The 26,651-nt window shown below is 43.2% G+C and overlaps 1 protein-coding gene and 1 long non-coding RNA gene across 5 annotated transcripts in view; one reads left to right on the top strand and one right to left on the bottom strand.

The window, feature by feature from the left end:
* Positions 1-13,082, bottom strand: part of LOC129855693 (uncharacterized) — a 27,270-nt gene extending 14,188 nt beyond the window's left edge. The window contains exons 1-3 of the long non-coding RNA XR_008759548.1: positions 12,696-13,082; positions 7,068-7,194; positions 6,870-6,925 (exon numbers count right to left, since the gene is read on the bottom strand). This is a non-coding gene — a long non-coding RNA (uncharacterized LOC129855693). The remainder of the gene's footprint in view (positions 1-6,869; positions 6,926-7,067; positions 7,195-12,695) is intronic.
* Positions 12,530-26,051, top strand: LOC129855687 (SAGA-associated factor 29). Of its 4 annotated transcripts, none has more exons than XM_055923609.1 (11): positions 12,530-12,633; positions 16,213-16,310; positions 19,322-19,395; positions 19,784-19,859; positions 20,290-20,362; positions 20,715-20,779; positions 20,914-21,043; positions 21,748-21,894; positions 22,016-22,051; positions 22,203-22,365; positions 22,633-26,051. In XM_055923609.1, the coding sequence occupies exons 3-11, from the start codon at positions 19,330-19,332 to the stop codon at positions 22,747-22,749; spliced, it is 873 nt and encodes a 290-aa protein (XP_055779584.1). In that variant the 5' UTR covers positions 12,530-12,633; positions 16,213-16,310; positions 19,322-19,329; the 3' UTR covers positions 22,750-26,051. The 4 variants fall into 4 exon arrangements, with proteins under 4 accessions (XP_055779584.1, XP_055779586.1, XP_055779583.1 ...); XM_055923608.1 differs by having other exon boundaries at positions 12,537-12,633; positions 16,100-16,310; XM_055923610.1 differs by having other exon boundaries at positions 12,569-12,633; positions 16,164-16,310.
* Positions 26,052-26,651: the final 600 nt, after the last annotated feature.

The raw sequence follows: 26,651 nt of genomic DNA on the forward strand, positions 1-26,651 counted from the left end.
TCAGGGTATTTAAGTCTCCATATATCCACTAATTCCAATATATCCATGACATTCCTGATTTCCTTAAGTGCCTGAGGGTGATAGTTTGTAGTGTGATTTTCTTTCCGGTCCATAGAGGTATTTAAGACCGTATTAAAATCTCCCACTACAATAATGGAGTATAGTGTTGCTTGTAGAGTTGATACATTCTTATATATATTGTCAAAGAAGCTTGGATCATCATTATTCGGACCGTATAGGTTAATAAGCCATATATGTTTATTGTCCAATAACATATTTAAAATAATCCATCTACCTTGAAGATCTGTTTGGACAAGTTGCACATTTGGATCAAAGTTATTATTAATTAAAACCATCACCCCTTTTGAATTTCTTTGCCCATGGGAGAAATATATTTCGCCCCCCCAGTTCTTTTTCCACAAAACTTCATCTAAAACTGTCGAATGGGTTTCCTGTAAACAGTAGATATTATAATCCTTCTCTTTTAGCCAGGTAAATACTGATCGTCTTTTCTTATTATCTGCTAAGCCATTACAATTGTAACTGGCTATACTTATTTCACCACTTACCATAATGAGACACACCTTTCAATTATTTTTATCAAAATATATGTTTGTAAACGTCCTATTAAAAAGTAACATAATGATTGAGTGTCTATATAGTTGTACCATGACATTTGCATCTCCACTAAGCAAACCTCCAATTGGTCCCCACTATTCCACCCGCCAAAAGCCCCCATCTCGAGTTGGGTTGTCATCCCAATGCCCGGCAGACCACCCCCGACCCCCCGCATCGCACAGCCCCGGACCGACTGGGATCCATCCTTCGAAAAGTGCACACAGCACCATCCACCGAACCGAAGCAGATCCATTGCCAAATGCATTTCCATCGCCCTCACCTCGATTTTTATTACATATTGCTGTGAATCATCCTCTATAGTCCCTAACATCTTTTACTTCTTCCTTCGCAACAGTTGTGGGATACACACATACACCCACACACATTCAGCCCTTACCCCCACACAACCATAAGCTCACCCTCTCAACAATTGCACCATCCCAGAGCCCAACTCAAGATGTGTCATGATTTACAAATGTACTTGCAGTTGCAGCTGCATGAGAAGGCCTGCAAGACCGCGCAAAAAATGAGCATAAATGTAAAGATTTATTTACCATTGTCACATCCTAGATGATGGAGGTCAAATGTACACCTTCTTCCTGAAACACCCACAATACGGTCATCCATTTTGACCATGTTCCCAAGCATCTCCATGCAGTCCGATTGGTTTCGTGCCACCAGGGCCACAATAATATACCCCCTCTCTGAATGTCAGAGTGTGACCCCCTCCCCATGGGTTACTGCAGCTAGTGTTGCCAGCACTGCCACTGTCTGGGTGGGGGCACCCCACCGGAATCCCCACCGGCTAGGTACAAGGTCGTCAAGGTTCTCATTAGCAGCTTTGAGAATTTCCTTGTTTATTATGCTCTCCCTTTAGGGGGCTTTGGCTTTGCAGGACCAACCCTGCCAAGCAGGCTCAGAATCTTGAGGGGGCAGTGCTGCTCATGATCCCTGACCTCATTTTGGCTGCATACAGACCGCTTACAGCATGCACATAAAACAGTTAGGGACTTCTCCTTAGTATCTGGGCCATTCATGTGGGTGTCTAGGGTATAGGGCCATGGACCGTACCATTAAAATAGGATAATAAATAATTAGATATAATTTATTTTAAAAATGTAGTTCCCCAATAAATAAATAAGACGTATAATTCATTATAAAAGTATATCCATCATTTGAACAACATTGAAAGCCCTCTCATACCTGGCCCACAGCAATACACTGGCTCTGGGATATGCAACTATTTCATTACTCACTCACTCAACTTTCCAAACATAACAAATAAAAATAAACACACACCACACCATCCACACATACTGTGCCTTCTGTTTACTTAGTTTTTATCTTCACTATGTAGAAATAGTGTTTGTGTTCAATTAGTTATATGTGAAGATTTATAGAAAAGCTATATTTTGTATTGTATTGTTACAATCAGTAACCGGGCTTGAATTGTGTTTATTTTCCTCATCTATGAGAACTTTGTAATTTTTAAAATAACCATGGAGTAATCCTTGTGTCTCTGAACAACTGGTTATCAATATATAGTTTATCAACGACGAGAGCTACTCGTTTCGCTTTTAATCTATTTTCTTTGAAAATTGGATACAGAACTTTGCGCCGTTCTGCAATTTCTTTCGGAAACTGATCATTCATGCCAATTTTGGTCCCAGCAAGTCTTTTACCCAGGCTTTTAACCATTATTTTATCTTTAAATTAAGCAAATTTGGCAACGATTGGGCGTTTGTACCTCTGCCCTCTCTGTCTGAGGCGGTGTACACGTTCAAGTTGGATCTTATCGATAACTTCGCGTGGAATCTGAAGCGCTGCAAAAAGGAACTCTCTAACTACAGATTCAGGAACCTCTCCTTCTTTCTCTTGGATACCTGTAAGTACCAAATTCTCTCTCATGGATCTAGTTTGTATGTCCAGTAAGCATTCCTTCAGAACGTTGTTCTCCTTTTTAAATTCATTCATTTCGGTTTCAATCTTATTGACTGTCCCTTTTAGCGCTCCAATGTCGCAGCTTTTTCATCACTCATCTCTAGGCTTGCCTTCAACTCTTTTATATCTTTACTAACTAATTCAAGTATACCCAGTTTGTCATTTATTGATTTTAACAGATCGGTTTCGACCTTTACCATTGCTGGTGGTGAGAATATTAGATCATCAGTGTCGGTTGAGGAGTCACGTTTTCGTTTTTGAATCGGTTCCTCTGTCTTACTCTCCGTCATGTTTGGGTGTTGCTTGTTTTCGTAATATTTGTCGATAAATGTCTCTAGTCTTAGGATTTGTTTTGTGTTATTATCCAGATTGAAGGTTATCACCCACCAGATTATTTAGTGCTAATATTTTAGTCTAATTTAGCAGATATTTCGAATATTATGTTTTATCTTGAGGTGCTCTACATAACTTCGTTCAGTCCGCCATTACCTTTACGTTACCTTTACGTCCGCCGCCTACGGCCTACGTCGAGAACCAGACTTCCCTAATACAGTAAGCCTCTCATTCCAGCATTGTTTAGCTGTTTGCTTGGGGTCGTTGTCCTGTTGGAATGGAAATATCCATCCCAGTCTTAAGGTCGTTTGCACTCTGAAGCAAGTTCTAATCAAGGATTGCCTGTATTTTGCTCCATTCATTGTTCCCTCTCTTCTCACCAGTCTCCCAGTCCCTGCTGCTGAAAAGCATCCTCATAGCATGATGCTGCCACCACCATGCTTCACGGTAGGGATGGTGTTAGCCAGATGAAGAGCTGTGCCTGGTTTTCTCCAGACATAGGACTTTGCATTCAGGCCAAATAGTTACATGTTTGTCTCATCAATCTACAGAATATTTTTGCCTTATGCTCTCAGTCTTTCTTGTGCCTTTTTGCAAACTCTAGGCATGCTGGCATGTGCCTTTGTCTCAGGAGTGGCTTCCGTCTGGTCACTCTCCCATAAAGCTCAGATTGGCAAAGTGCTGTAGAGTCTCTTCTCCTTCTGGCAAGTTCTCCCATCTCAGGCAAGGAACTTCTTGCCCAGTAGCTCAGTTTGGTTGGAAGGCCAGCTCTAGGCAGAGTCTGGGTAATTCCATTTTTTTCAATGATGGAGACCACTGTGCTCTTGGAAACTTGTTTTATACCCTTCCCCAGGTATATCGGAGATATCTCAGAAAACTACGGACAGTTCTTTGGAATTCATGGTATTCATGCTCTGACATACACTGTCAACTGTGGAACCTTTTATAGACAGTTGTGTTTTCTTCTTAATAATGTTCAAACAATTTAATTGGCCACAGGTGGACTTCAATCAAGTTGTAGTGACATCTCAAGTCAGATCAAATGAAATTGGATGCACCTGAGCTCAATTTAGAGCGTCATTGCAAAGGGGTGTGAATACTTACAGTACCAGTCAAAAGTTTGGACACACCTACTCATTCCAGGGTTTTTCTTTATTTTTACTATTAATTCTCCAATGTAGTACAAATAAAGAAAAGCCCTGGAATGAGTAGGTGTGTCCAAACTTTTGACTGGTACTGTATGTAAATGAGATATTTCTGTATTTAATTTCCAATAAATTTGAAAACATTTCACTTTGTCATGGGATATTGTGTGTAGACGGGAGAGAGAACAAATATATTTAATCCACTTTGAATTCAGGCTGTGACACAACAAAATGTGGAATAAGTCAAGGAGGACGAATACTTAAGAAGGCGCTGTATGTGTGCTTGGCGTTCGCTGACAGCTAGTTTGGGAGGAGAGGTCTCAGCAACAACATTCAAAACGTCACCCGGTGTCTGGCATTGTGCATGACTAAAATGTTTCAAATGGGAGCACACACACACACACCCACTCTTGCCCGCTCTCACACACACACACCTCCTCTAATGAGCAGGTAAACACACAGATCGTGCAGGTTAGGTGGGCTGGACAGGAATGCAAATGGCTGTCTGTCTGAGGCACTGTACTAGCTAGCTTGCATATTCAGATGTATCTGATTAAACCACAGATGGCCATCCATCACAGCCACACACACATACACAAGTGCACACACACACAGATGTACACACACACACACGGAAGTGCACGCACGCAAGAACGCACGCAAGATCACACACAAGAACGCACGCACACCCACACACACACGACTGGCCTCCATCCAATCTATCTGAATTAAGAGTTCAAAATAAACCCTGTCGCCTCAAGCTGTCCAAGACAATCGAGGCACAAAACTCTCCCACTTTCTTTTCAGCCTCTTTCCTTTTCCTTTCTCTGTTTCTCTCTTGCTTTGATCCCTCCTTCCAGAAACTATCCATGTCAATCAGATTCAGTCTCTAGCCTTAACTCCCCTCAGGGAGTTGTCTGTCTGACACCATCTCTTATTCACCTACTTCATTCACATGCATTTAGACAGCTATTTAGTCTCCTGCAGACTGTGTGCTGCAGGTGTACCGCTGATGCAATGTATTGACTTAGGCATCAATAACTGTGATGCCCTAGCTAGCACATTTGGTTCCTTGGAAGTTGTGGGAATGTATTTATTTGGTTTCACATTGGTTGTGTGAACGAAACCATACATTTCCTGGCTGGTAAGACTGAACGTTTTTTCATAGAACAGAACAGAGAAAACAGAACTGGACATTTTGCCTTTTCTGGGAACGTTTATTTTTAGGTTACAGGGAGGTTCTGAGAATGTTTTACACTGATTCCTTAAAAGTTTTCCTGGGAGGTTTTATTAACGCTCTGAGAACGAAAAGGGTAGGTTATTTTGGAGGATTTTGAATAACTTCCTTAAAAATGTCACTAACACTGCTAGCTTATTTTGGGTTAACTTTTGTTTTACTCCAAGCACAGATAGCATATATGGAAATTAATTTCCCTAAGCATGCAAACACATTTTTATTGTGAAATGACATCAATGAGATTCAAACCTATAATTTAATGTTTTCTACCCATGAAATTAGTCCACTGCGCCACCAGGATGGAGTTAGCATACCATGTGTTTTTCCGCATACAAAGCTGTTCATTTTAGTCTATTCAAACAGACACCATTTCAAAGGAAACAAGCACTCATTAAGATCAGGTGTAGCCAAATAGTGGGTACAGACAACACACTTAAAATAGAGGATAGAAAGAGTTTTGTTGATGCTGAGAACAGAATGTATATGTTTTTAAATAACTTAGACATAGAACATTCTCTTAGAACATTCTCTGAACATTACTGAAGTTTGCCTGTGGTTTTTATGGAACATGTTCTTAACGTTCTTGGAACAATTAGAGAACATTACTTTAAATAGAACCATGAGGAAACGTTATGCTGAAGCACTGAAATTCCCACAGAAGAACATTGTTTCTTAATGCTCTCTGAACTATCTGAAAACATTCCCAATGTCAAACCAGTTGGAGAACATTCCTAAAACATTACCAAATTGAAATGAAATGTAACCGTGTTTGAACTTTCAGGAAACATTCTGCTAAAGTAATGAAATACTAAGAAAATAAAACATTTTTGTCAAGTACCTTAAATGTGCTGAGAATGTTGCAGAGCCAAACAACTATCCTGCAACATTCCCAGAAAGCTGTGGGAAGGTTGTATGCAGAATAACCATAGAACAACCACGCTCTCACCAACCTCTAAGAAACATATGGTTCTCAGAATGTTATATGCTAGCTGGGGCATATCTTTTTGCAAAAGCTTCAACATGTGATGCTTATAAACTGATACCAGGCTGAGTTGTTTGCCCTTTCCTATGTATCACTGCCTTTGTTTTGGATACATTTAGCGTTTAAAAAAACAACCAGAATTGATCATATTCATACTCTGTTCTGTTCTCCATTATCTCTCCCATCTTTAAAAGCTGATTTATTTCCCCTCTCTTATTCCCCACATCTCATTGAAGTATCTAAGTAACTAAGGAAGAAAATAAGGTCGATAATGACTTATAATCAGTCTGCAATTTTTTTTTTTAATGAATAACGTGGAAACATTACAGAGAGAAAATAAATGCATAAACAGAAGCCAGTTACTTTATTGAGGTGCTCAAATCTTCACATCAGATGTGCTCTTTAATTTAGAATGTTAAAGCTTTGCTAATTGGCCCTGGTTAGGGGTAAGGAAGAGGGAGGGAGAGAAACTGAGAGAGAGAGAGAGAGAGAGAGAGAGAGAGAGAGAGAGAGAGAGAGAGAGAGAGAGAGAGAGAGAAAAGAGGGCAGGAGAAAGGCTGACAGAAAGAGAGAGAGGGAACAAGAAGGAGGGAGGAAGGAAAGGGGAAAGCACCTCTCTTAAGTAGCAGGAGATTCCTCGACTGTCCCTGTGGTGGTTGGAGAGGGTAGCTGGGGAAAGAGAGAGGGAAGACAGAGGAAGAAAGTGAGCTTATTTATTCTTTGTGCATCTCTGCCCGAAGAAGCTATAACTCAAAGGATTGCAGTTGAAAGAAGTGTGAGTGCGTGTGAGCGTGCGTGTCGGGTCTCATACTGGGGGTGAGTGTTCCAGACAGGTGTGGAAGTGTTTGGTCTGGTCTGGCTTGATACGCTTCAGGGGAACGCGAGACTCCCCGAGGAACTCATTATGAGTCAACTTATCCTCATCACACACTGACAACCTGCGACAGGGAGAAACAGAGCGAGAGAGAGTTTTTTTTATTGGCCCAATAGTTACATAATTAAAAGCACAAGCTTTACTTAATTTGAATGGACCTAGATCATTAGAACGAAGCCCCACTCCTTGTCCACTGTACATAGAACCCCCTGATGCCCCACACCCCTACCTAGTCCTCTAGACGGTTCACCCCCTTTCGCCTTGCAAAAGTATTCACCCCCTTGGCATTTTTCCTATTTTGTTGCATTACAACCTGTAATTTAAATAGATTTTTGGGGGGTTTGTATCATTTGACTTACACAACATGCCTACCACTTTGAAGATGCAAAATATTTTTTATTGTGAAATTAACAATAAATAAGACAAAAACACAGAAAACTTGAGCGTACATAACTAGTCACCCCCCCAAAGTCAATACTTTGTAGAGCCACCTTTTTCAGCAATTACAGCTACAAGTCTCTTACAGCTTGCCCGTTCTTCAAGGCAAAACTGCTCCAGCTCTTTCAAGTTGGATGGGTTCCGCTGGTGTACAGCAATTTAAGTCATACCACAGACTCAATTGAATTGAGGTCTGGCCTTTGACTAGACCATTCCAAAACATTTAAATGTTTCCCCTTAAACCACTCAAGTGTTGCTTTAGCAGTATGCTTAGGGTCTTTGTCCTGCTGGAAGGTGAACCTCCATCCCAATCTCAAATCTATGGAAGACAAACAGGTTTCCTCAAGAAATTCCATGTATTTAGCGCCATCCACCATTCCTTCAATTCTGACCAGTCCTTGCCGATAAAAAACATGATGGTGTTCTTGGGGTGATGGGAGGCGTTGGGTTTGTGCCAGACATGGCGTTTTCCTTGATGGCCAAAAAGCAAAATTTTAGTCTCATCTGACTAAAGTACCTTCTTCCGTATGTTTGGGGAGTCTCCCACATGCCTTTTGACGAACACCAAATGTGTTTGCTTACTTTTTTCTTTAAGCAATGGCTTTTTTTCTGGCAACTCTTCCGGAAAGCCCAGTTCTGTGGAGTGTGCAGCTTAAAGTGTTCCTATGGACAGATACTCCAATCTCTGCTGTAGAGCTTTGCAGCTCCTTCAGGGTTATCTTTAGTCTCTTTGTTGCCTCTCTGATTAGAGTGGAGTGTGACTGTTTGAGGTTGTGGACAGGTGTCTTTTATACTGATAACAAGTTCAAACAGGTGCCAGTAATACAGGTAACGAGAGGAGGACAGAGGAGCCTCTTAAAGAAGAAGTTACAGGTCTGGGAGAGCCAGAAATCTTGCTTGTTTGTAGGTGCAAATAATTTGCAAATAAATTCATTAAAAATCCTACAATGTGATTTTCTGGATTTTTTCCCCCTCATTTTGTCTGTCATAGTTGAAGTGTACCTATGATGAAAATTACAGGCCTCTCTCATCTTTTTAAGTGGGAGAACTTGCACAATTGGTGGCTGACTAAATACTTTTTTGCCCCACCCATTGCACGCAGGTGGACTTTATTTAACTAATTATGTGACTTCTGAAGGTAATTGGTTGCACCAGATCTTATTTAGGGGCTTCATAGCAAAGGGGGTGAATACATATGCACGCACCACTTTTGCATTGTTTATTTTTTGGAATTTTAAACAAGTTATTTTTTTCAGTTCAACAATTTGGACTATTTTGTGTATGTCCATGACATGAAATCCAAATAAAAATCAATTTACATTACAGGTTGTGAAAGAGATTTGCGTCAGTTCAAATCTGGTATCAGGACAAAATGTGATTCAGAGTCACCGAATATATTTTAAGTATTTTAATTAAATTCAAGCGAAAAATGGTAAATGCAATTTTCGTATATACGGGTTCGCTGTATCACCGCGCAGGGTAAAACAGGGAACTGTGGAATGTACTCAAATAGCAGTTCTTATACTATGACAGCTTTAGTTCCAACTCGTCCGTTGGCCTATCATAGTAGAGGCTGAGCGCGGTTTAAACTTTGCTCCGCCTTTGCTGGCACTCAGACTTGTCCAAGTCCCTTAGTGCTCTCCTCTGTCCACATCTGGTTGTTGGGTAGATTAGATCCGTCTTGTGTCTTCCCCAATTCTACACTCAAATAGTCCCTTATTTGGTATTGATCAGTGCTCTAACCTCCCTGGTTGGCCTAGAGATATGCACCCCTCCCCTCTTCAGATTGACCACAGCTTTTATGGCCTGTCACTCAATGTGGGTCAGTCTTTACACACATACATCTGTATTGTTTGTGTGTGTGTAACAAAACAATATTCATCTTCATACAATATGGTAGCAGGCTATAGTGCATAAACATAAATCCTAACAGTTGTAATGCAACAAATTAGGAAAAACGCCAAGGGGGATGAATACTTTTGCAAGGCACTGTATATACAGTTGAAGTCAGAAGTTTAAATACACCTTAGCCAAATACATTTAAACTCAGTTTTTCACAATTCCTGACATTTAATCATAGTAAAAATTAGGATCACCGCTTTCTTTTAAGAATGTGACATGTCAGAATAAAAGTAGAGAGAAGGATTATTTCAGCTTTTATTTCTTTCATCAAATTCCCAGTGGGTGAGAAGTTTACATACACTCAATTAGTATTTGGTAGCATTACCTTTAAATTGTTTAACTTGGGTATAATGTTTTGGGTAGCCTTCCACAAACTTCCCACAATAAGTTGGGTGAATTTTGGTCCATTCCTCCTGACAGAGCTGGTGTAACTGAGTCAAGTTTGTAGGTCTCCTTGCTTGCACATGCTTTTTCAGTTCTGCCCACCAATTTTCTATGGGATTGAGGTCAGGGCTTTGTGATGGCCACTCCAATACCTTGACTTTGTTGTCCTTAAGCCATTTTGCCACAACTTTGGAAGTATGCTTGGGGTCATTGTCCATTTGGAAGACCCATTTGCGACCAAGCTTTAACTTCCTGACTGATGTCTTGAGATGTTGCTTCAATATGTCCACTTAATTTTCCGTTCTCATGATGCCATCTATTTTGTGAAGTGCACCAGTCCCTCCTGCAGCAAAGCACCCCCACAACATGATGCTGCCACCCCCGTGCTTCACGGTTGGGATGTTGTTCTTCGGCTTGCAAGTCTTCCCCCTTTTCCTCCAAACATAACAATGGTCATTATGGCCAAACAGTTCTATTTTTGTTTCATCAGACCAGAGGGCATTTCTCCAAAAAGTCTGATCTTTGTCCACATGTGCAGTTGCAAACCGTAGTCTGGCTTTTTTATGGCAGTTTTGGAGCAGTGGCTTCTTCCTTACTGAGTGGTCTTTCAGGTTATGTCGATATAGGACTTGTTTTACTGTGGATATAGATACTTTTGTACCTGTTTCCTCCAGCATCTTCACAAGGTCCTTTTGCTGTTGTTCTGGGATTGATTTGCACTTTTCGCACCAAAGTACGTTCATCTCTGGGAGACAGAAGGCGTCTCCTTCTTGAGGAGTATGACGGCTGCGTGGTCCCATGGTGTTAATACTTGCAAACCTTTGTTTGTATAGATGAACGTGGTACCTTCAGGCATTTGGAAATTGCTCCCAAGGATGAACCAGACTGGTGGTCTACAATTTATTTTCTGAGGTCTTGGCTGATTTATTTAGATTTTCCCATGATGTCAAGCAAAGAGGCACTGAGTTTAAAGGTAGGCCTTGAAATACATCCACAGGTACACCTTCAATTGACTCAAATTATGTCAATTAGCCTATCAGAAGCTTCTAAAGCCATGACATAATTTTCTGGAATTTTCCAAGCTGTTAAGCTGTTTAAAGGCACAGTCAATTTAGTGTATGTAAACTTCTGACCCACTGGAATTGTGATACAGTGAATTATAAGTGAAATAATCTGTCTGTAAACAATTGTTGGACAAATTACGTGTGTCATGCACGAAGTAGATGTCCTAACCGACTTTCCAAAACTATAGTTTGTTAACAAGACATTTGTGGAGTGGTTGAAAAACAAGTTTTAAAGGACTCCATCCTAAGTGTATCTAAACTTCCGACTTCAACTGTATATACCGTAGATAGAATGATTCAGACTGTAGTCGTGACAAAGAAACACACGACTGTCTGTATCTGTGAGAACGATGAGGAAGGACCCTTCCCTCACATAAATCTACTCATGTTCAGACTCCGTTGTATAAATTACAGGCCTTGAACCAGAAGATATGAGTAAAACTTCTCAAAGTAGCCTCTTCTCCTAAAGCCTGCATTGAATATTCCACAAACCATTCCTTTTGGATAGGACCTAATTGTTTTTGAGCAAGGAAGGTTTGACACAGGCGTACTGAAGCAGGGAGAGAGTTCTTGGCATATTTTACTTCCCCCACTGCCCCCATAAACAGTCATAAACAGTACTGTACTGGCCATAAACCGGGGCGACATGTTTAAGCGTCACTCTCTCTTTGTCCCATTCTCTCTTCTTTATCTATTCTCTCTTTCACTCCCACTATTCATATTTCTTACATGTGCTTATTTCCTTTCCACGGCAGTCTCTCAGTCGTCTATCAACAGTCCTGTTTTTTCTTTCACTCTTTTTCTCCTTCTCCCCTTACTCTTTCTGTGACTCCTCCTTCCACGCTTTCTTGGGATCTGTCAGTCATGTGGGCACTCTGTTCAATAAATATTTGCTGAAATATGAGCTTACCATATGAGCTGTGACTAAGCCTGCTCTCAAGAAACACACAAAGACTCACACACACAATTATAAACAGCACCCCAGACATTTTTGAAGCATGGCAGATAAGCCAACACTTATCTGTGTCTGTTTATGGTCCATTTTATGACCTTATTTTTTCCATGTCAGGGTTGAATATTAACTTTTCAGTATCTCCACCTCACCACCCTTTGTGCCTCCCTCCACACCCAACTAGTAATATCAAATAGGTATAATATATTGCTTTACATTAGGGCTCGGTCTACCTAGCTTTACATTCATATTAGTTCTCTATTGAGTTTTGTTCTTAGTGATTGTTTTGCTGTTTATGTAGCTGTTTTCTTCACCATAAGTGTTTACAGATGGTGTTTGTTTCCAGAGGCCAAACCTCCCTCCGCTCCCTCGCAGAATTCTGCTGACGGCACATTTTACACAAACATTACAGTGCAATTTTATACAAGATAATGCCTGAAAGGAATTCTCTGTATGTTTCAATATGTAAACATTGAGGAGAGATGTTTGGAAGATGTAATTTACTTCACCACTTACATTTCATGGGTTGTAAACATTAGCTAAACGAATTCAAACAACAATTATATTTACGTGTGATTATTATTATTATTTTTTAACATTAGAACGCCCATATGGTAGAGATATGCCTCATTTCTTATACAGTCTATGGCCGAGATGCAATATTGAAAGATCCGTAAGACAAACGTTTGGGGTAGTACTGTTTGTCCTCGCTGCCAGTCCGTAGTAGGCCTTGAAACGAATGAAAGCTCACAAACTACCAAAGGTAGGGAGATAGTCTGAATGTATAGTTCTAAACATTTTGTATAACAATTTTCGACTACTTACCAAAATGTAACTTTACTCCACAAAATAAACTGCGTTTGGTGGTTGATAAAAGGAAAGGTCACGTTTAAGGCGTCATAGAAGCTAGCTAGCTATTTAGCCAGCTAAGCTAGCTTGCGAACGTTAGTTGGCTTGCTACATTTTCTAAATTTAGCTGGCTAGTTTCCTCCAATATGTTCGTTCTGACCACGTTAGCTAACTCTTGTAGACAACTTGTCAGTACAAAGTAAATGTGACATAAGTTGCGAACAATACAGCTAACCTTACTGTTAGCCAGAAGATTCTAACGTTGCGCTTGTTTACATTGAGCTGCACTGGGGTCAGAACGCAATCATGGTTAGATTAAAGGCCCATTGCAGTCAACGTTTTCTATATATATATACCCACACTATGTAGTTGTAATAATATTGTGAAAAGGATAATGCCTTTGGTGTAAGAGCTCTTTGAAAAGATCCAGGCTGTATCACAACCGGCAGTGATTGGGAGTCCCAAAGGGCGACACACAATTAGCCCAGCGTTGGCCTGTGTAGGCCGTAATTGTAAATAAGAATTTGTTCTCAACTGACTTGCCGAGTTAAAGATTACATTTTAAAAAGGACACCTGAAATTTCAGCCTGTTTTGGTGGGATTGAGTTTTGGCCTGCCTGGTGACATCAAATTGTATTAGTCAGATGTGCCAAATGAAATGCTTATTTATGAGGCCCTAACCAACAGTGCAGTTTCCCCCCAAAATATGGATGAGAATAAGAGATAATTACAGAACAGCAGTAAAAAATAACAATATATATAGGGAGGTGCCGGTTAGTTGAGGTAGTATGTACATGTAGGTAGAGTTATTAAAGTGACTATGCATAGATGACAACAGAGAGGGGCAGTGGTGTGGAGGGGGGCAATGCAAATAGTCTGGGTAGCCATTTGATTAGATGTTCAGGAGTCTTATGGCTTGGGGTAGAAGCTGTTAAGAAGCCTCTTGGACCTAGACTTGACGCTCCGGTACCGCTTGCTGTGCGGTAGCAGAGAGAACAGTCTATGACTAGGGTGGCTGGAGTCTTTGACAATTTTTAGGGCCTTCCTCTGACACTGCCTAGTATTGAGGTCCTGAATGGAAGGAAACTTGGCCACAGCGATGTACTGGGCCGTTTGCGCTGTAGAACCATTTGAGGATCTGAGGGACCCATGCCAAATCTTTTCAGTCTCCTGAGAGGGAATAGGTTTTTGTTGTGCCCGCTTCATGACTGGCTTGGTGTGCTTGGACCATGTTAGTTTGTTGGTGATGTGGACACCAAGGAACTTAAAGCTCTCAACCTGCTCCACTGCAGCCCCGTCGATGAAAATGGGGGCGTGCTCGGTCCTCTTTTTCCTATAGTCCACAATCATCTCCTTTGTCTTGATCACGTTGAAGGAGAGGTTGTTGTCCTGGCACCACACGGCCAAGTCAATGACCTACTCCATGTAGGCCATCTCGTTGTTGTCGGTGATCAGGCCTACCACTGTTGTGTCATCTGCAAATGTAATGATGGTGTTGGAGTCATGCCTAGCCGTGCAGTCATGAGTGAACAGGGAGTACAGGAGGGGGCTGAGCACGCATCCCTGAGATGCCCCTGTGTTGAGGATCAGGGTGGCGGATGTGTTGTTAGCTACCCGTCAGGAAGTCCAGGATCCAGTTGCAGAGGGAGGTGTTTAGTCCCGGGGTCCTTAGCTTATTGATGAGCACTATGATTTTTGAGGGCACTATGGTGTTGAATGCTGAGCTGTAGTCAATGAATAGCAATCTCACATAGGTGATCCTTTTGTCCAGGTGTGAAAGGGCAGTGTGGAGTGCAATAGAGATTGCATCATCTGTGGATCTGTTGGGGCGGTATGCAAATTGGAGTGGGTCTAGGGTTTCTGGGATGATGGTGTTGATGTGAGCCATGACCAGCCTTTCAAAGCACTTCATGGCTACAGACGTGAGTGCTACGAGTCAGTAGCCATTTAGGCAGGTTACCTTAATGTTCTTGTGCACAGGCACTATTGTGGTCTGCTTCAAACATGTTGGTATTACAGACTCGGACAGGGAGAGGTTGAAAATGTCAGTGAAGACACTTGCTAGTTGGTCAGAGCATGCTCGGGGTACACATCCTGGTAATCTGTCTGGCCCTGCGACCTTGTGAATGTTGACCTGTCTAAAGGTCTTACTCACATCAGCTGTGGAGAGCGTTATCACACAGTCTTCCGGTACAGCTGGTGCTCTCATGCATGTTTCAGTGTTATTTTCCTCGAAGCGAGCATAGAAGTAGTTTAGCTCGTCTGGTAGGCTTGTGTCACTGGGCAGCTCTCGGTTGTGCTTCCCTTTATAGTCTGTAATGGTTTGCAAGCCCTGCCACATTCGACGAGCATCAAAGCTGGTGTAGTATGACTCGATCTTTGTCCTGTATTGATGCTTTGTCTGTTTGATGAATCGTCGGAGGGCATAGCGGGATTTATTATAAGTCTCTGGGTTAGAGTCCCACTACTTGAAAGCGGCAGCTCTAGCTTTTAGCTCAGTGCAGATGCTGCCTGTAATCCATGGCTTCTGGTTGGTGTATGTACGTAAGGTCACTGTGGGGATGACGTCATCGAAGCACTTATTGATGAAGCCAATGACAGATGTGGTATACTCCTCAATGCCATTGGATGAATCCCGGAACATATTCCAGTCTGTGCTAGCAAAACAGTCCTGTAGCTTAGCATCTGCTTCATCTGACCACTTTTTTTTTTTTATTCATCTAGTCACTGATGCTTCCTGCTTTAATTTTTGCTTGTAAGGAGGAATCAGGAGGATGGAATTATGGTCAGATTTGCCAAATGGAGGGCGAGGGAGAGCTTTGTATGCATCTCTGTGTGTGGAGTATAGGTGGTCCCGAGTTCTTTTCCCTCTGGTTCCACATTTAACATGCTGATAGAAATTTGGTAAAACTGATTTAAGTTTTCCTGCAATAAAGTACCCAGCTACTAGGAGCGCCGCCTCAGTGTGAGGGTTTTCTTGTTTGCTTATGTAGAAATACAGCTCATTCTATGCTATCTTAGTGCCAACCTCTGACTGAGGTGGTATGTAAACAGCTAGGAAGAATACAGATGAGAACTCTCTCGGTAGGTAGTGTGGTCTACAGCCTATCATGATATACTCATTCTCAGGTGAGCAATAGCTCGAATACTTCTTTCGATATAGTGCACCAGCTGTTATTTACAAAAAATACATTGTCCGCCGGCCCTTGTCTTACCAGACGCCGCTGTTCTATCCTGCCGGTACATCGTATAACCAGCCAGCTGTATGTTGATTTTGTCGTTGTTCAGCCACGACTCTGTGAAGCATAAGATGTTACAGTTTTGTTTGTCCCGTTGGTAGTTTAATCTTCCCTGTGACTCGTCGATTTTATTGTCCAAAGATTGCATGTTTGCTAGCAGAATTGAGGGAAGTGGTGGTTTATTCGATCGCCTCCGACTTCTCAGAAGGCAGCCCGCTCTCCAGCCTCTCTTTCTCCGCCTCCTCTTCATGCAGATCACGGGGGTCGGGGCCTGTTCCCGAGAGAGCCGTATATCCTCCGTCTCGGGCTCGTCAGAGTCGTGAAAGAAGAAACAGGATTCTGCTAGTCCGTGGTGAGTAATCACAGTTCTGATGTCTAGAAGTTATTTTCTATCGTATGAGACGGTAGCGGCAACATTATGTACAAAATGAGTAAAAAAAATAAGCTACAAACAACGCAGATAAATAAACACAATCGGTTGGGGGCATGTAAAACGTCTGCCTTCTGCTCCGGCTCCATCTTACATTCACCAGGTGGTAAATTAGTTAATAGACCAATGGGCGGTATTAGATTATGCTGAGCTGTGGGGCACTGGTCTATGGCCCGTGATGTGAATGGGAAAAGTGGTGAGGGAGGAGCACCTTTCTCAAATTGAACAGTAATCTACACCGCGCGGTCGTGTTGTCAACAAGGCAGCATGGTACATCATCCAGTAACATACAACCTCTCGCGTTTTTATCAAAAGCAATCTCTTTTGAATGTGAACACAGAATCCTACTCATTACTCCACATGCTTTAAATACGTCACTTTTGTTTTGAGCCAACTTCCCAGTGGGCTTTGAATGGGGCACATGGCTCACGCACGGGAGGCAGCACGGTTCCAAAATTAATGCAATCAACTTTCCCCCGTTGCAAAACATGCCTATCTGGGCGCCCAGGTTCAGATTAATCGATTCCCTTCAGTAAGCGAGTGAGTTTCAAACCTCTCTGTCAATAACAGAATGTTTCCCATTTTCCCCACCCCACATAGACCACTCCCAGACAGTCCTAACAAAATTCTTGCTTGAGAAATTGCTATTAGCTAAGAAGCTATTTTTGTTTCTTGCTGACCATTTTAATTGAAAACAGTCACAGACTGTTGTACTTAACAACAGTACTTAATGGTTACCCGGAAGTTATTTGATATTGAGAGAAAAATGGCAGCATTGGACCTTTAAGACACCGTGGAGGCAACACAAGATATGGAACGGAAAACCTACTTCAATGCAGGGATGGGATGTTACACTTTACTCTAAATTTGACCTACAGTTGAAGTTGGAAGTTAACATACACTTAGGTTGGAGTCATTAAAACTCATTTTTCAACCACTCCACAAATTTCTTGTTAACAAACTATAGTTTTGTCAAGACGGTTAGGACTTCTACTTCGTGCATGACACAAGTCATTTTTTCAACAATTGTTACAGACCGATTATTTCACTGTATCACAATTCCAGTGGGTCAGAAGTTTACATACACTAAGTTGACTGTGCCTTTAAACAGCTTGGAAAATTCCAGAAAATTATGTCATGGCTTTAGAAGCTTCTGATAGGCTAATTGACATAATTTGAGTCAATTGGAGGTGTACCTGTGGATGTATTTCAAGGCCTACCTTTAAACTCAATGCCTCTTTGCTTGACATCATGGGAAAATCAAAAGAAATCAGCCAAGACCTCAGAAAATAAATTTCATCCTTGGGAGCAATTTCCAAACGCCTGAAGGTATCACGTTCATCTGTGCAAACAATAGTACGCAAGTATAAACACCATGGGACCACACGCGTTCTGTCTCCTAGAGATTCCTAGAGATGAACATACTTTGGTGCTAAAAGTGCAAATCAATCCCAGAACAGCAGCAAAGGATCTTGTGAAGATGCTGGAGGAAACGGGTACAAAAGTATCTATATCCACAGTAAAACGAGTCCTATATCAACATAACCTGAAAGACCGCTCAGCAAGGAAGAAGCCACTGCGCCAAAACTGCCATAAAAAAGCCAGACTACGGTTTGCAACTGCACATGGGGACAAAGAGCGTACGTTTTGGAGAAATGTCCTCTGGTCTGATGAAACAAAAATAGAACTGTTTGGCCATAATGACCATCGTTATATTTGGAGGAATAAGGGGAAGGCTTGCAGGCCGAAGATCACCATCTCAACCGTGAAGAACGGGGGTGGCAGCATCATGTTGTGGGGGTGCTTTGCTGCAGGAGGGACTGGTGCACTTCACAAGAAAGATGGCATCATGAGGACGGAAAATTAAGTGGATATTTTGAAGCAACATCTCAAGACATCAGTCAGGAAGTTAAAGCTTGGGTCTTCCAAATGGACAATGACCCCAAGCATACTTCCAAAGTTGTGGCAAAATGGCTTAAGGACAACAAAGTCAAGGTATTGGAGTGGCCATCACAAAGCCCTGAGCTCAATCCCATAGAAAATTGGTGGGCAGAACTGAAAAAGCATGTGCGAGCAAGGAGGCCTACAAACCTGACTCAGTTACACCAGCTCTGTCAGGAGGAATGGGCCAAAATTCACCCAACTTATTGTGGGAAGCTTGCGGAAGGCTACCTGAAACATTTGATCCAAGTTAAACAATTTAAAGGCAATGCTACCAAATACGAATTGAGTGTATGTAAACTTCTGACCCACTGGGAATGTGATGAAAGAAATAAAAGCTGAAATAAATAATTCTCTCTACTATTCTTCTGACATGTCACATTCTTAAAATAAAGTGGTGATCCTAACTGACCTAAGACAGGGATTTTTTACTATGATTAAATGTCAGGAATTGTGAAAAACTGAGTTTAAATGTATTTGGCTAAGATGTATGTAATCTTCCGACTTCAACTGTATATCCAAACTGATAAATCGAGAAGATTGAAATACTGCTAGTTTTCCAGAAAACTATCCTTTTTGTCCTCATGCTAGCTAGGAGTAGCCACTGCCACCGTTTTGGAATAGCAGTGGCAGCCAATCAGCTCATTTGTTGTTTTACGCAACATGTCATTCTATAATGGCTGCTGTTGCTCCTGCTGGATAGCATGAGGACGAAAAGGGCAGCTTTGAAAATAAGCAGTCGTTCAATCTTCCCAGTGTAACAGTTGGGATAATGGGACAATTCGGAGCACAACACAATTTCTCATCCCCAGAGTGTTATTCTAACCATGATGACGTTCCGACCCCAGTGCAACTCATTGTAAACAAGCATAACGGTAGGGTCGGAATCTGCTGGCTAGCTATCATGTGTGCAAGGCATGTCTATCATATTGCTGCTTAAACCCAAGTGAAACTAATTTGATGAATGCATTTTGGACATCTCGTTACCACAGGCAACATCATGTCAGCGGACACCAAAATCGCTGAGCTTTTAACAGAGCTCCATCAACTCATAAAGCAGACGCAGGTAAGTCTCAACCAATGGTTTCTACACCCAAGTACTGTTGTCATCAGGAGCACTGACCAGTAATTCAGGTACCACAGTGGAAGACGGTAATTTGATGAATAAATAGCTACCTAGCTAGTTATATTCAAATGTGACTCCAATGACTCATATTTTTACATCATGCCATCATAGGGATTGAAGTCACATTTGGGAGTAATGTAATACCTACCAATACAGAATAGGAATGATATTCAGAGATCAAATTAAATCTCATTGCCAAGCATCAATCACTGTAATACATTTACATTTTGTGTGCATATTGCATGTTATTCTTGCTGATATATTGCATAATTTTGCACCTTTGCAACAACCACATTGTAATATTAATCCCTTTCATTCTCTTTTTCAGGAGGAGAGGTCGCGCAGTGAACACAACCTGCTCAACATCCAGAAAACACATGAGAGGATGCAGACTGAGAACAAGAGTGAGCCTCTACCTCACCTCCCCACATTCCCCTTTTTCCATCAACACTGCAACACTATTTTATAACTCTTCATATTACTGTTACACACCGTTTCTAGTTATGTATCGTCTGGCTAAGCCAGACACACACACGTCATGTTCTTCTATCCTCTTGGGGACCTAAAATTAATTTCCATTCAAAATCCTATTTTCCCTAACCCCTAAACCTAACCCTTACTTGTAACCCTAAACCTTACCACTAAAGTCTTATCCTAATTGTAACCCTAACCCCTAAGATTAAAATAGCCTTTGTCCTCATGGGGACGCGGGAAATGTTACGATCCTTGTGGGGACATTGGGGCTTTTAGATCCCCATAAGGATAGACAACCCCACCCACCCACACACACACACACAGTGTAATAAGGTGTTATTCTTGTCCCCATCTCCCCAGCCTCCCCTTACTACCGGACTAAGCTGAGGGGACTCTACACCACAGCCAGAGCAGATGCTGAGGCAGAGTGCAGGTCGGTAGCCTACACTTGAAAAAGAAAAGGAGAGCCGCACACTCTAGGAGCTCAGATGCAATAATTGAATAACCTAATAACCAACATTTCGACAGACAAGCTGTCTTCATCAGGGTAGCCTACACTGATATCCCTATGCCCCTTGCCCTATGCCCCTTGAAGTGTCCACTGATCTGATATGGTAGGTTTGGTGTAAGCCATTTAATGTTTCCTTTCACCTATCCAACTGTGGTAGTTCAGTGTTTGGATGTGTTTTTGTCTTGCGTTCAGAAATCATCGCCACCATGTGGAGTAAGTAAGTACAGCTCCATTCCAAAGAATTAAGTCAGGCGCCACTCTTTCTCTCCCACAGTATTCTTCGTCATGCTCTCGACAAAATTGCAGAGATCAAATCCTTATTGGAGGAGAGGCGAATAGGTAAGAATGGCTGTGACTGAATTCTCATAACAGCCTACATCCTATTTAGGAAGGAGAGGAGATGAGAATAAGCCACTGTTAACTATTGAGATGCAGCCCATGCCTCACTCTTTCCTCTCTCTCCTCTCCCCCAGCGGCTAAGATGGCAGGGGTGAACAGCGACAATGACCCCCCCAGGAAGACCATGCGGAGGGGGGTGCTGATGACGCTGCTCCAACAGTCAGCCATGACGCTGCCGCTGTGGATTGGCAAGCCAGGAGACAGGTAGGGTCTGATGATTCAGTCTCTCCTGAGCTCAGTATAGTAGTGCACAACATTTTACAACGGGAAACAAAAATCTGTGTTCTTTTTTTTGGGTTGTATTTTTCCACCCTAATTTCGTGTTATCCAATTGGTAGTAGTTACAGTCTTGTCTCATCGCTGCAACTCCCGTATGGACTCGGGAGAGGCGAAGGTCGAGAGCCATGCGTCCTCCGAAACACAACCCAACCAAGCTGCACTGCTTCTTGACACACTGTCCATCCAACCTGGAAGCCAGCCGCACCAATGTGTCGAAGGAAACACCGTCCACCTGGCAACCGTGTCGGCGTGCACTGCGCCCGCCCCGCCACAGGAGTCGCTAGTGGGCGATGACACAAGGATATTCCTGCCGGCCAAACCCACCCTTAAGCCGGACGACGCTGGGCCAATTGTGCGCCGCCCCATGGGCCTCCCGGTCACGGCCAGCTGCGACAGAGCCTGGACTCGAACCCAGACTCTCTAGTGGCACAGCTAGCACTGCGATGCAGTGCCTTAGACCACTGCGCCACTCGGGAGGCCAAAATCTGTGGTCTTGTTGTGTACATTTCAAGTTCAGTACCCCCCCCCCCATTTCTTTTCCACCTGCCCCTTTTTTCTGTCCTCCATTACTATATTACTCCCTCACCCCTAAAACCCTCCATCTTTCCCTGTATCCCCCTCTCATCCAGTCCTCCTCCCCTGTGTGGGGCGATGCCAGCCAACAGTGACTACGTGGCCAAGCAAGGGGACAAGGTGGCAGCACGGGTCAAGGCCGTGGACGGAGACGAACAGTGGATCCTGGCCGAGGTGGTCAGCTACAGCCACTCCACCAACAAGTAACTATCAGCAAATCAGCTCCAGCCACTGTTAGCCAATCAAGTACAGCCATGTACCACTGTTGCCAATCAACTACAACACAGACTGTTTTGAGTTGTATTCTTTTGCTCTATCCTTCAGGTACGAAGTGGATGACATTGATGAGGAAGGAAAAGAGTAAGTCAATGTCTTCATTTTCTATATTTCTCTTCCTACTATTTTGTCTTGTAGTACATTATATTTTATGCCCTGAAAATCTCACCTCGGATATAATGACAATTATCTACTCTACTCTACTCTCTCCCACCCTCCCATCCTCCTCCTCCAGGAGACACACCCTGAGCAGGCGGCGTATCATCCCCTTACCCCAGTGGAAGGCCAACCCAGAGACAGACCCGGAGGCCCTGTTCAGTAAAGACCAGCTGGTACTGGCCCTCTACCCCCAGACCACCTGCTTCTACAGAGCCCTCATCCACACACATCCACACCGGGTGAGACAAGGAAAGGGAGAGGAGAGGAGCGGGGGGGTGGGCTGATTGGCGTAATTTGAATACATTTTATCTGATGACGAAACTACATCAAGCTGGTTCAGAGATAATGTTACTGTACACCAAACCCTGCATCCAGGCAGGCCCCTCGCTTGGCAGCTTCCCCTCCAGCAATCCTAACCTTAACCATTATTGGGGAAAATGCTAAACTGACCCCAAATCAGTGAACTCTGTTCTCTCCACTAACCACCATGCTCTCTGCTCTCTCAGCCCCAGGACGACTACTCAGTGCTGTTTGAGGACACGTCGTACGCAGACGGCTACTCCCCGCCCCTCAACGTAGCTCAGAGATACGTGGTGGCCTGCAAAGAGAACAAAAAGAAGTAAAGAAGAGACTGATGAAGAGGAGAAGAAAGAGAGGAGTCAGGAGAAATCAAGGGGACTGTGACTGAAGATACTGTATTTTGTCAGACTTGACAAGTGTTCCTAGACAAGTGTTTCCAACCACCCCCCTCCCCAGAATAACAATGGATTCCATACCTTAGCCACACGTATAGACACACTGAGGGCGGGTTTTAAATAAAATAACATCAAACTTTACTTGTCACATGCGCCGAATACAAGTGTAGACCTTGTAAGATGCTTACTTACAAGCCCTTAACCAAAGGTGGAGTTCAAGGAGAATTATTAAAATATTTACCAAATAAAGTAACACAATAACATAACAATAACGTGGCTATATACAGAGGGTACCGATACCGAGTCAGTGTGCGGGGGTACAGTTTAGAGGTAATTTGTACATGTAGGTAGGGGTGAAGTGACTATGCATAGATAATAAACAGTGAGTAGCAGCAGTGTACAAAACAAATGGAGGGGGGTAATAGTCCGGTGGCCATTTGATTAATTGCTCAGCAGTCTTATGGCTTGGGGGTAGAAGCTGTTAAGGAGCCTTTTGGTCCTAGACTTGGCGCTCAGGTACCGCTTGCCGTGCGGTAGCAGAGAAAATAATCTATGACTTGGGTGACTGGAGTCTCTGACGATTTTATGGGCTTTCCTCTGACACCGCCTCTTATATAGGTCCTGGATTGCAGGAAGCTTGGCCCCAGTGATGTACTGGGTCGTACGCACTACCCTCTGTATCGCCTTACTGTCAGATGCTGAGCAGTTGCCATACCAGGCGGTGATGCGACCGGTCAGGATGCTCTCTATGGTGCAGCTGTAGAACTTTTTGAAGATCTGGGGATCCATGCCAAATCTTTTCAGTCTCCCGAGGGGGAAAAGGTTTTGTCGTGCCCTCTTCATGACTGTCCTGGTGTGTTTGGACCATGATAGATCATTGGTGATGTGGACACCAAGGAACTTGAAGCTCTCAACCTGCTCCACTGCAGCCCCGTCGATGAAAATGGGGGCGTGCTTGGTCCTCTTTGCTCGGTGATCAGGCCTACCACTGTTGTCATCAGCAAACTTATTGATGATGTTGGAGTCTTGTTTGGCCACGCAGCCGTGGGTAAACAGGGAGTGCAGGAGGGGACTAAGTACACACCCCTGAAGGGCTCCAGTGTTGAGGATCAGCGTGGCAGACGTGTTGTTGCCTACCTTTACCACCTGGGGGGGCGGCCCGTCAGGAAGTCCAGGATCCAGTTGCAGAGGGAGGTGTTTAGTCCCAGGGTCCTTAGCTTAGTGATGAGCTTTGAGGTCACTATGGTGATGAAAGCTGAGCTGTAGTCAAATGAACACCATTCTCACATAGGTGTTTTTTTTGTCCAGGTGTGAAAGGGCAGTGTGGAGTGCGATTGAGATTGCGTCATCTGTGGATCTGTTGGAGCGCTATGTGAATTGGAGTGGGTCTAGGGTATCCGGGAGGATGCTGTTGATGTGAGCCATGACCAGCCTTTCAAAGCACTTCATGGCTACCGGCGTGAATGCTACGTGGCGGTAATCATTTAGACAGGTTACCTTCGCTTCCTTGGGCACAGAGACTATGGTGGTCTGCTTGAAACATGTAGGTATTACAGACTCAGTCAGAGAGAGGTTGAATATGTCAGTGAAGACAATTGCCAGTTGGTCCGCGCATGCTTTGAGTACACGTCCTGGTAATCCATCTGGCCCCGTGGCTTTGTGAATGTTGACCTGTTTAAAGGTCTTTCCCACATCGGCTACCGAGAGCGTTACCACACAGTCATCCAGACCATCTGGTGCTCTCAGGCATGCTTCAGTGTTGCTTGCCTCGATGCGAGCATAAAAGGCATTTAGCTCGTCTGGTAGGCTCGTGTCACTGAGCAGCTCTTGTCTGGGTTTTCCTTTGTAGTCCGTAATAGCTTAAGCCCAGCCACATCCGTCGAGTGTCAGTCGGTGTAGTAGGGTTCAATCTTAATCCTGTATTGACACTTTGCTTGTTTGATGGTTCGTCTGAGGGCATAGCGGGATTTCTCATAGGCGTCCGGGTTTTGTGTCCCGCTCCTTGAAAGCGGCAGCTCTAGCTTTTAGCTCGATGCGGATGTTGTCTGTAAATCATGGCTTCTGGTTGGGATATGTACGTACGGTCACTGTGGAGACGACGTCGTCGATGCACTTATTGATGAAGCAGATGACTGAGGTGGTATACTCCTCAATGCCATTGGATGAATCCCGGAACATATTCCAGTCTGTGCTAGAAAAACAGTCCTGTAGCGTAGCATCCGCATCATCTGACCACTTCTGTGTTGAGCGAGTCACTGGTACCTCCTGCTTTAGTTTTTTTTGCTTGTAAGCAGGAATCAGGAGGATAGAATTATGGTCAGATTTGCCAAATGGAGGGCAGGGAGAGCTTTTTATGGATCTCTGTGTGTGGAGTAAAGGTGGTCTAGAGTTTTTTTTTTTTTTTCTGGTTGCACATGTGGCATGTTAGTAAAAATTTGTTTTGAGACGCTATCTGTGAGGCGCAGTCAATCTAGGGAGTTGTATTGATATCCAATTGATGTTATGGCTCATCTGTTTTGTCATTGTGAGACGTGCAGGATGTTCTGTCTGTATTTGCCTGGTAGTGACATGACTATGCTTCTTGTGGAATGAGCTATGCTGCATGTGTTTTAATATTTTGTTTTAATATATTTTGTAGCAGGCTCAAGGGTGTGGGGTTGCCACATCACCAAGTTCAATAACAAAACATGCATTAGTAGCACAAATAGAATGCAAATGGGAAGTTTATTAGGGGTTTTGGTACACTGGGGAAGAGAGGGGAATTCACCAATCACCACAATCCACAAGCCGTTTTCCAGGGGTAATTCTCACACTCGGGTCCTCAGCCAATCCGGTCCGGTACACAAGGAGGGTAGTGCAACAGTCCAGGTCACAACGGGTAATCTCACAGATAGTGTTCTCTCTTTTCCCACTCTTTATAATGCTCTTGATTCTCTCCTACTCTGCCCCTTTGTGCAGGCTACTTCCTCCTCAAAAAGCACGCTGCTTTATCCCCAAGCACTCCCTGGCTTAACGAAACACAGCCTTTCCTCGTTGGGGCAGGAAGTCCATATCAGGCCCGGGGGTGGAGCCAACGGGCTGCCATATATCTCCCCTCAATAACAACGCCCCTCACCTCTCCCTGCCATTTGCTGCAATGTTAACAAAAACCAATGTTTTTCATTTGTATGTTGACTAAGGACACTGACTGAGTAATAATAAACTGTTTTTATATTCAGTACCAGTCAAAAGTTTGGACACTGTGGTGGTTATTTCTGTATTATCAAATGAGAAGAGACAAACTTATCACACAAGTCAGAGTTATACTTAATCAAACATCTTTATTCACTCAATAAGGGAGCAAGGTCACTACATGCACACAGAGTGAATGCAGTGAGAGCTCAAATAATACAGACGCAAGGGGTTTATATAGAAACCTAAGAACTGCTTAGTCATGGTTGGTTCCACCCCTCCCCAGCAGATCAAGGCAATATAAGCTACCTTGTTTTCTTCTTGTGGCCAGATGTATCGGGTCATAGCGCACCAACAAGTGATAACGTTAGTTCCGTTACTCCTTTCTCTACCAAGCCAGCCTCCGTTCTCTTCCATCTCCCCACAGCTGTGCCCTTGGAAGATAGTAAAAGAACAGGATTGGCTGAAGAACTGTGGTCACTTCTCAGAGGCTCTTTGTCTTATGCTGTGTGATCAGGTTACTCAGAAGCAAATAGAAATTGAAACAATACAGGTCTATCTGTTCCTCAAGTATATCTCTATCCCATGTCCTTGACTACACACCTAGACCAACTGGTTGGAGTTAATGTGGAAGAGATGAACCACACTTTCTCAGAAGC

This window comes from Salvelinus fontinalis, chromosome 5 (assembly GCF_029448725.1).
Source record: "Salvelinus fontinalis isolate EN_2023a chromosome 5, ASM2944872v1, whole genome shotgun sequence".
Taxonomy (NCBI): Eukaryota; Metazoa; Chordata; class Actinopteri; order Salmoniformes; family Salmonidae; genus Salvelinus; species Salvelinus fontinalis.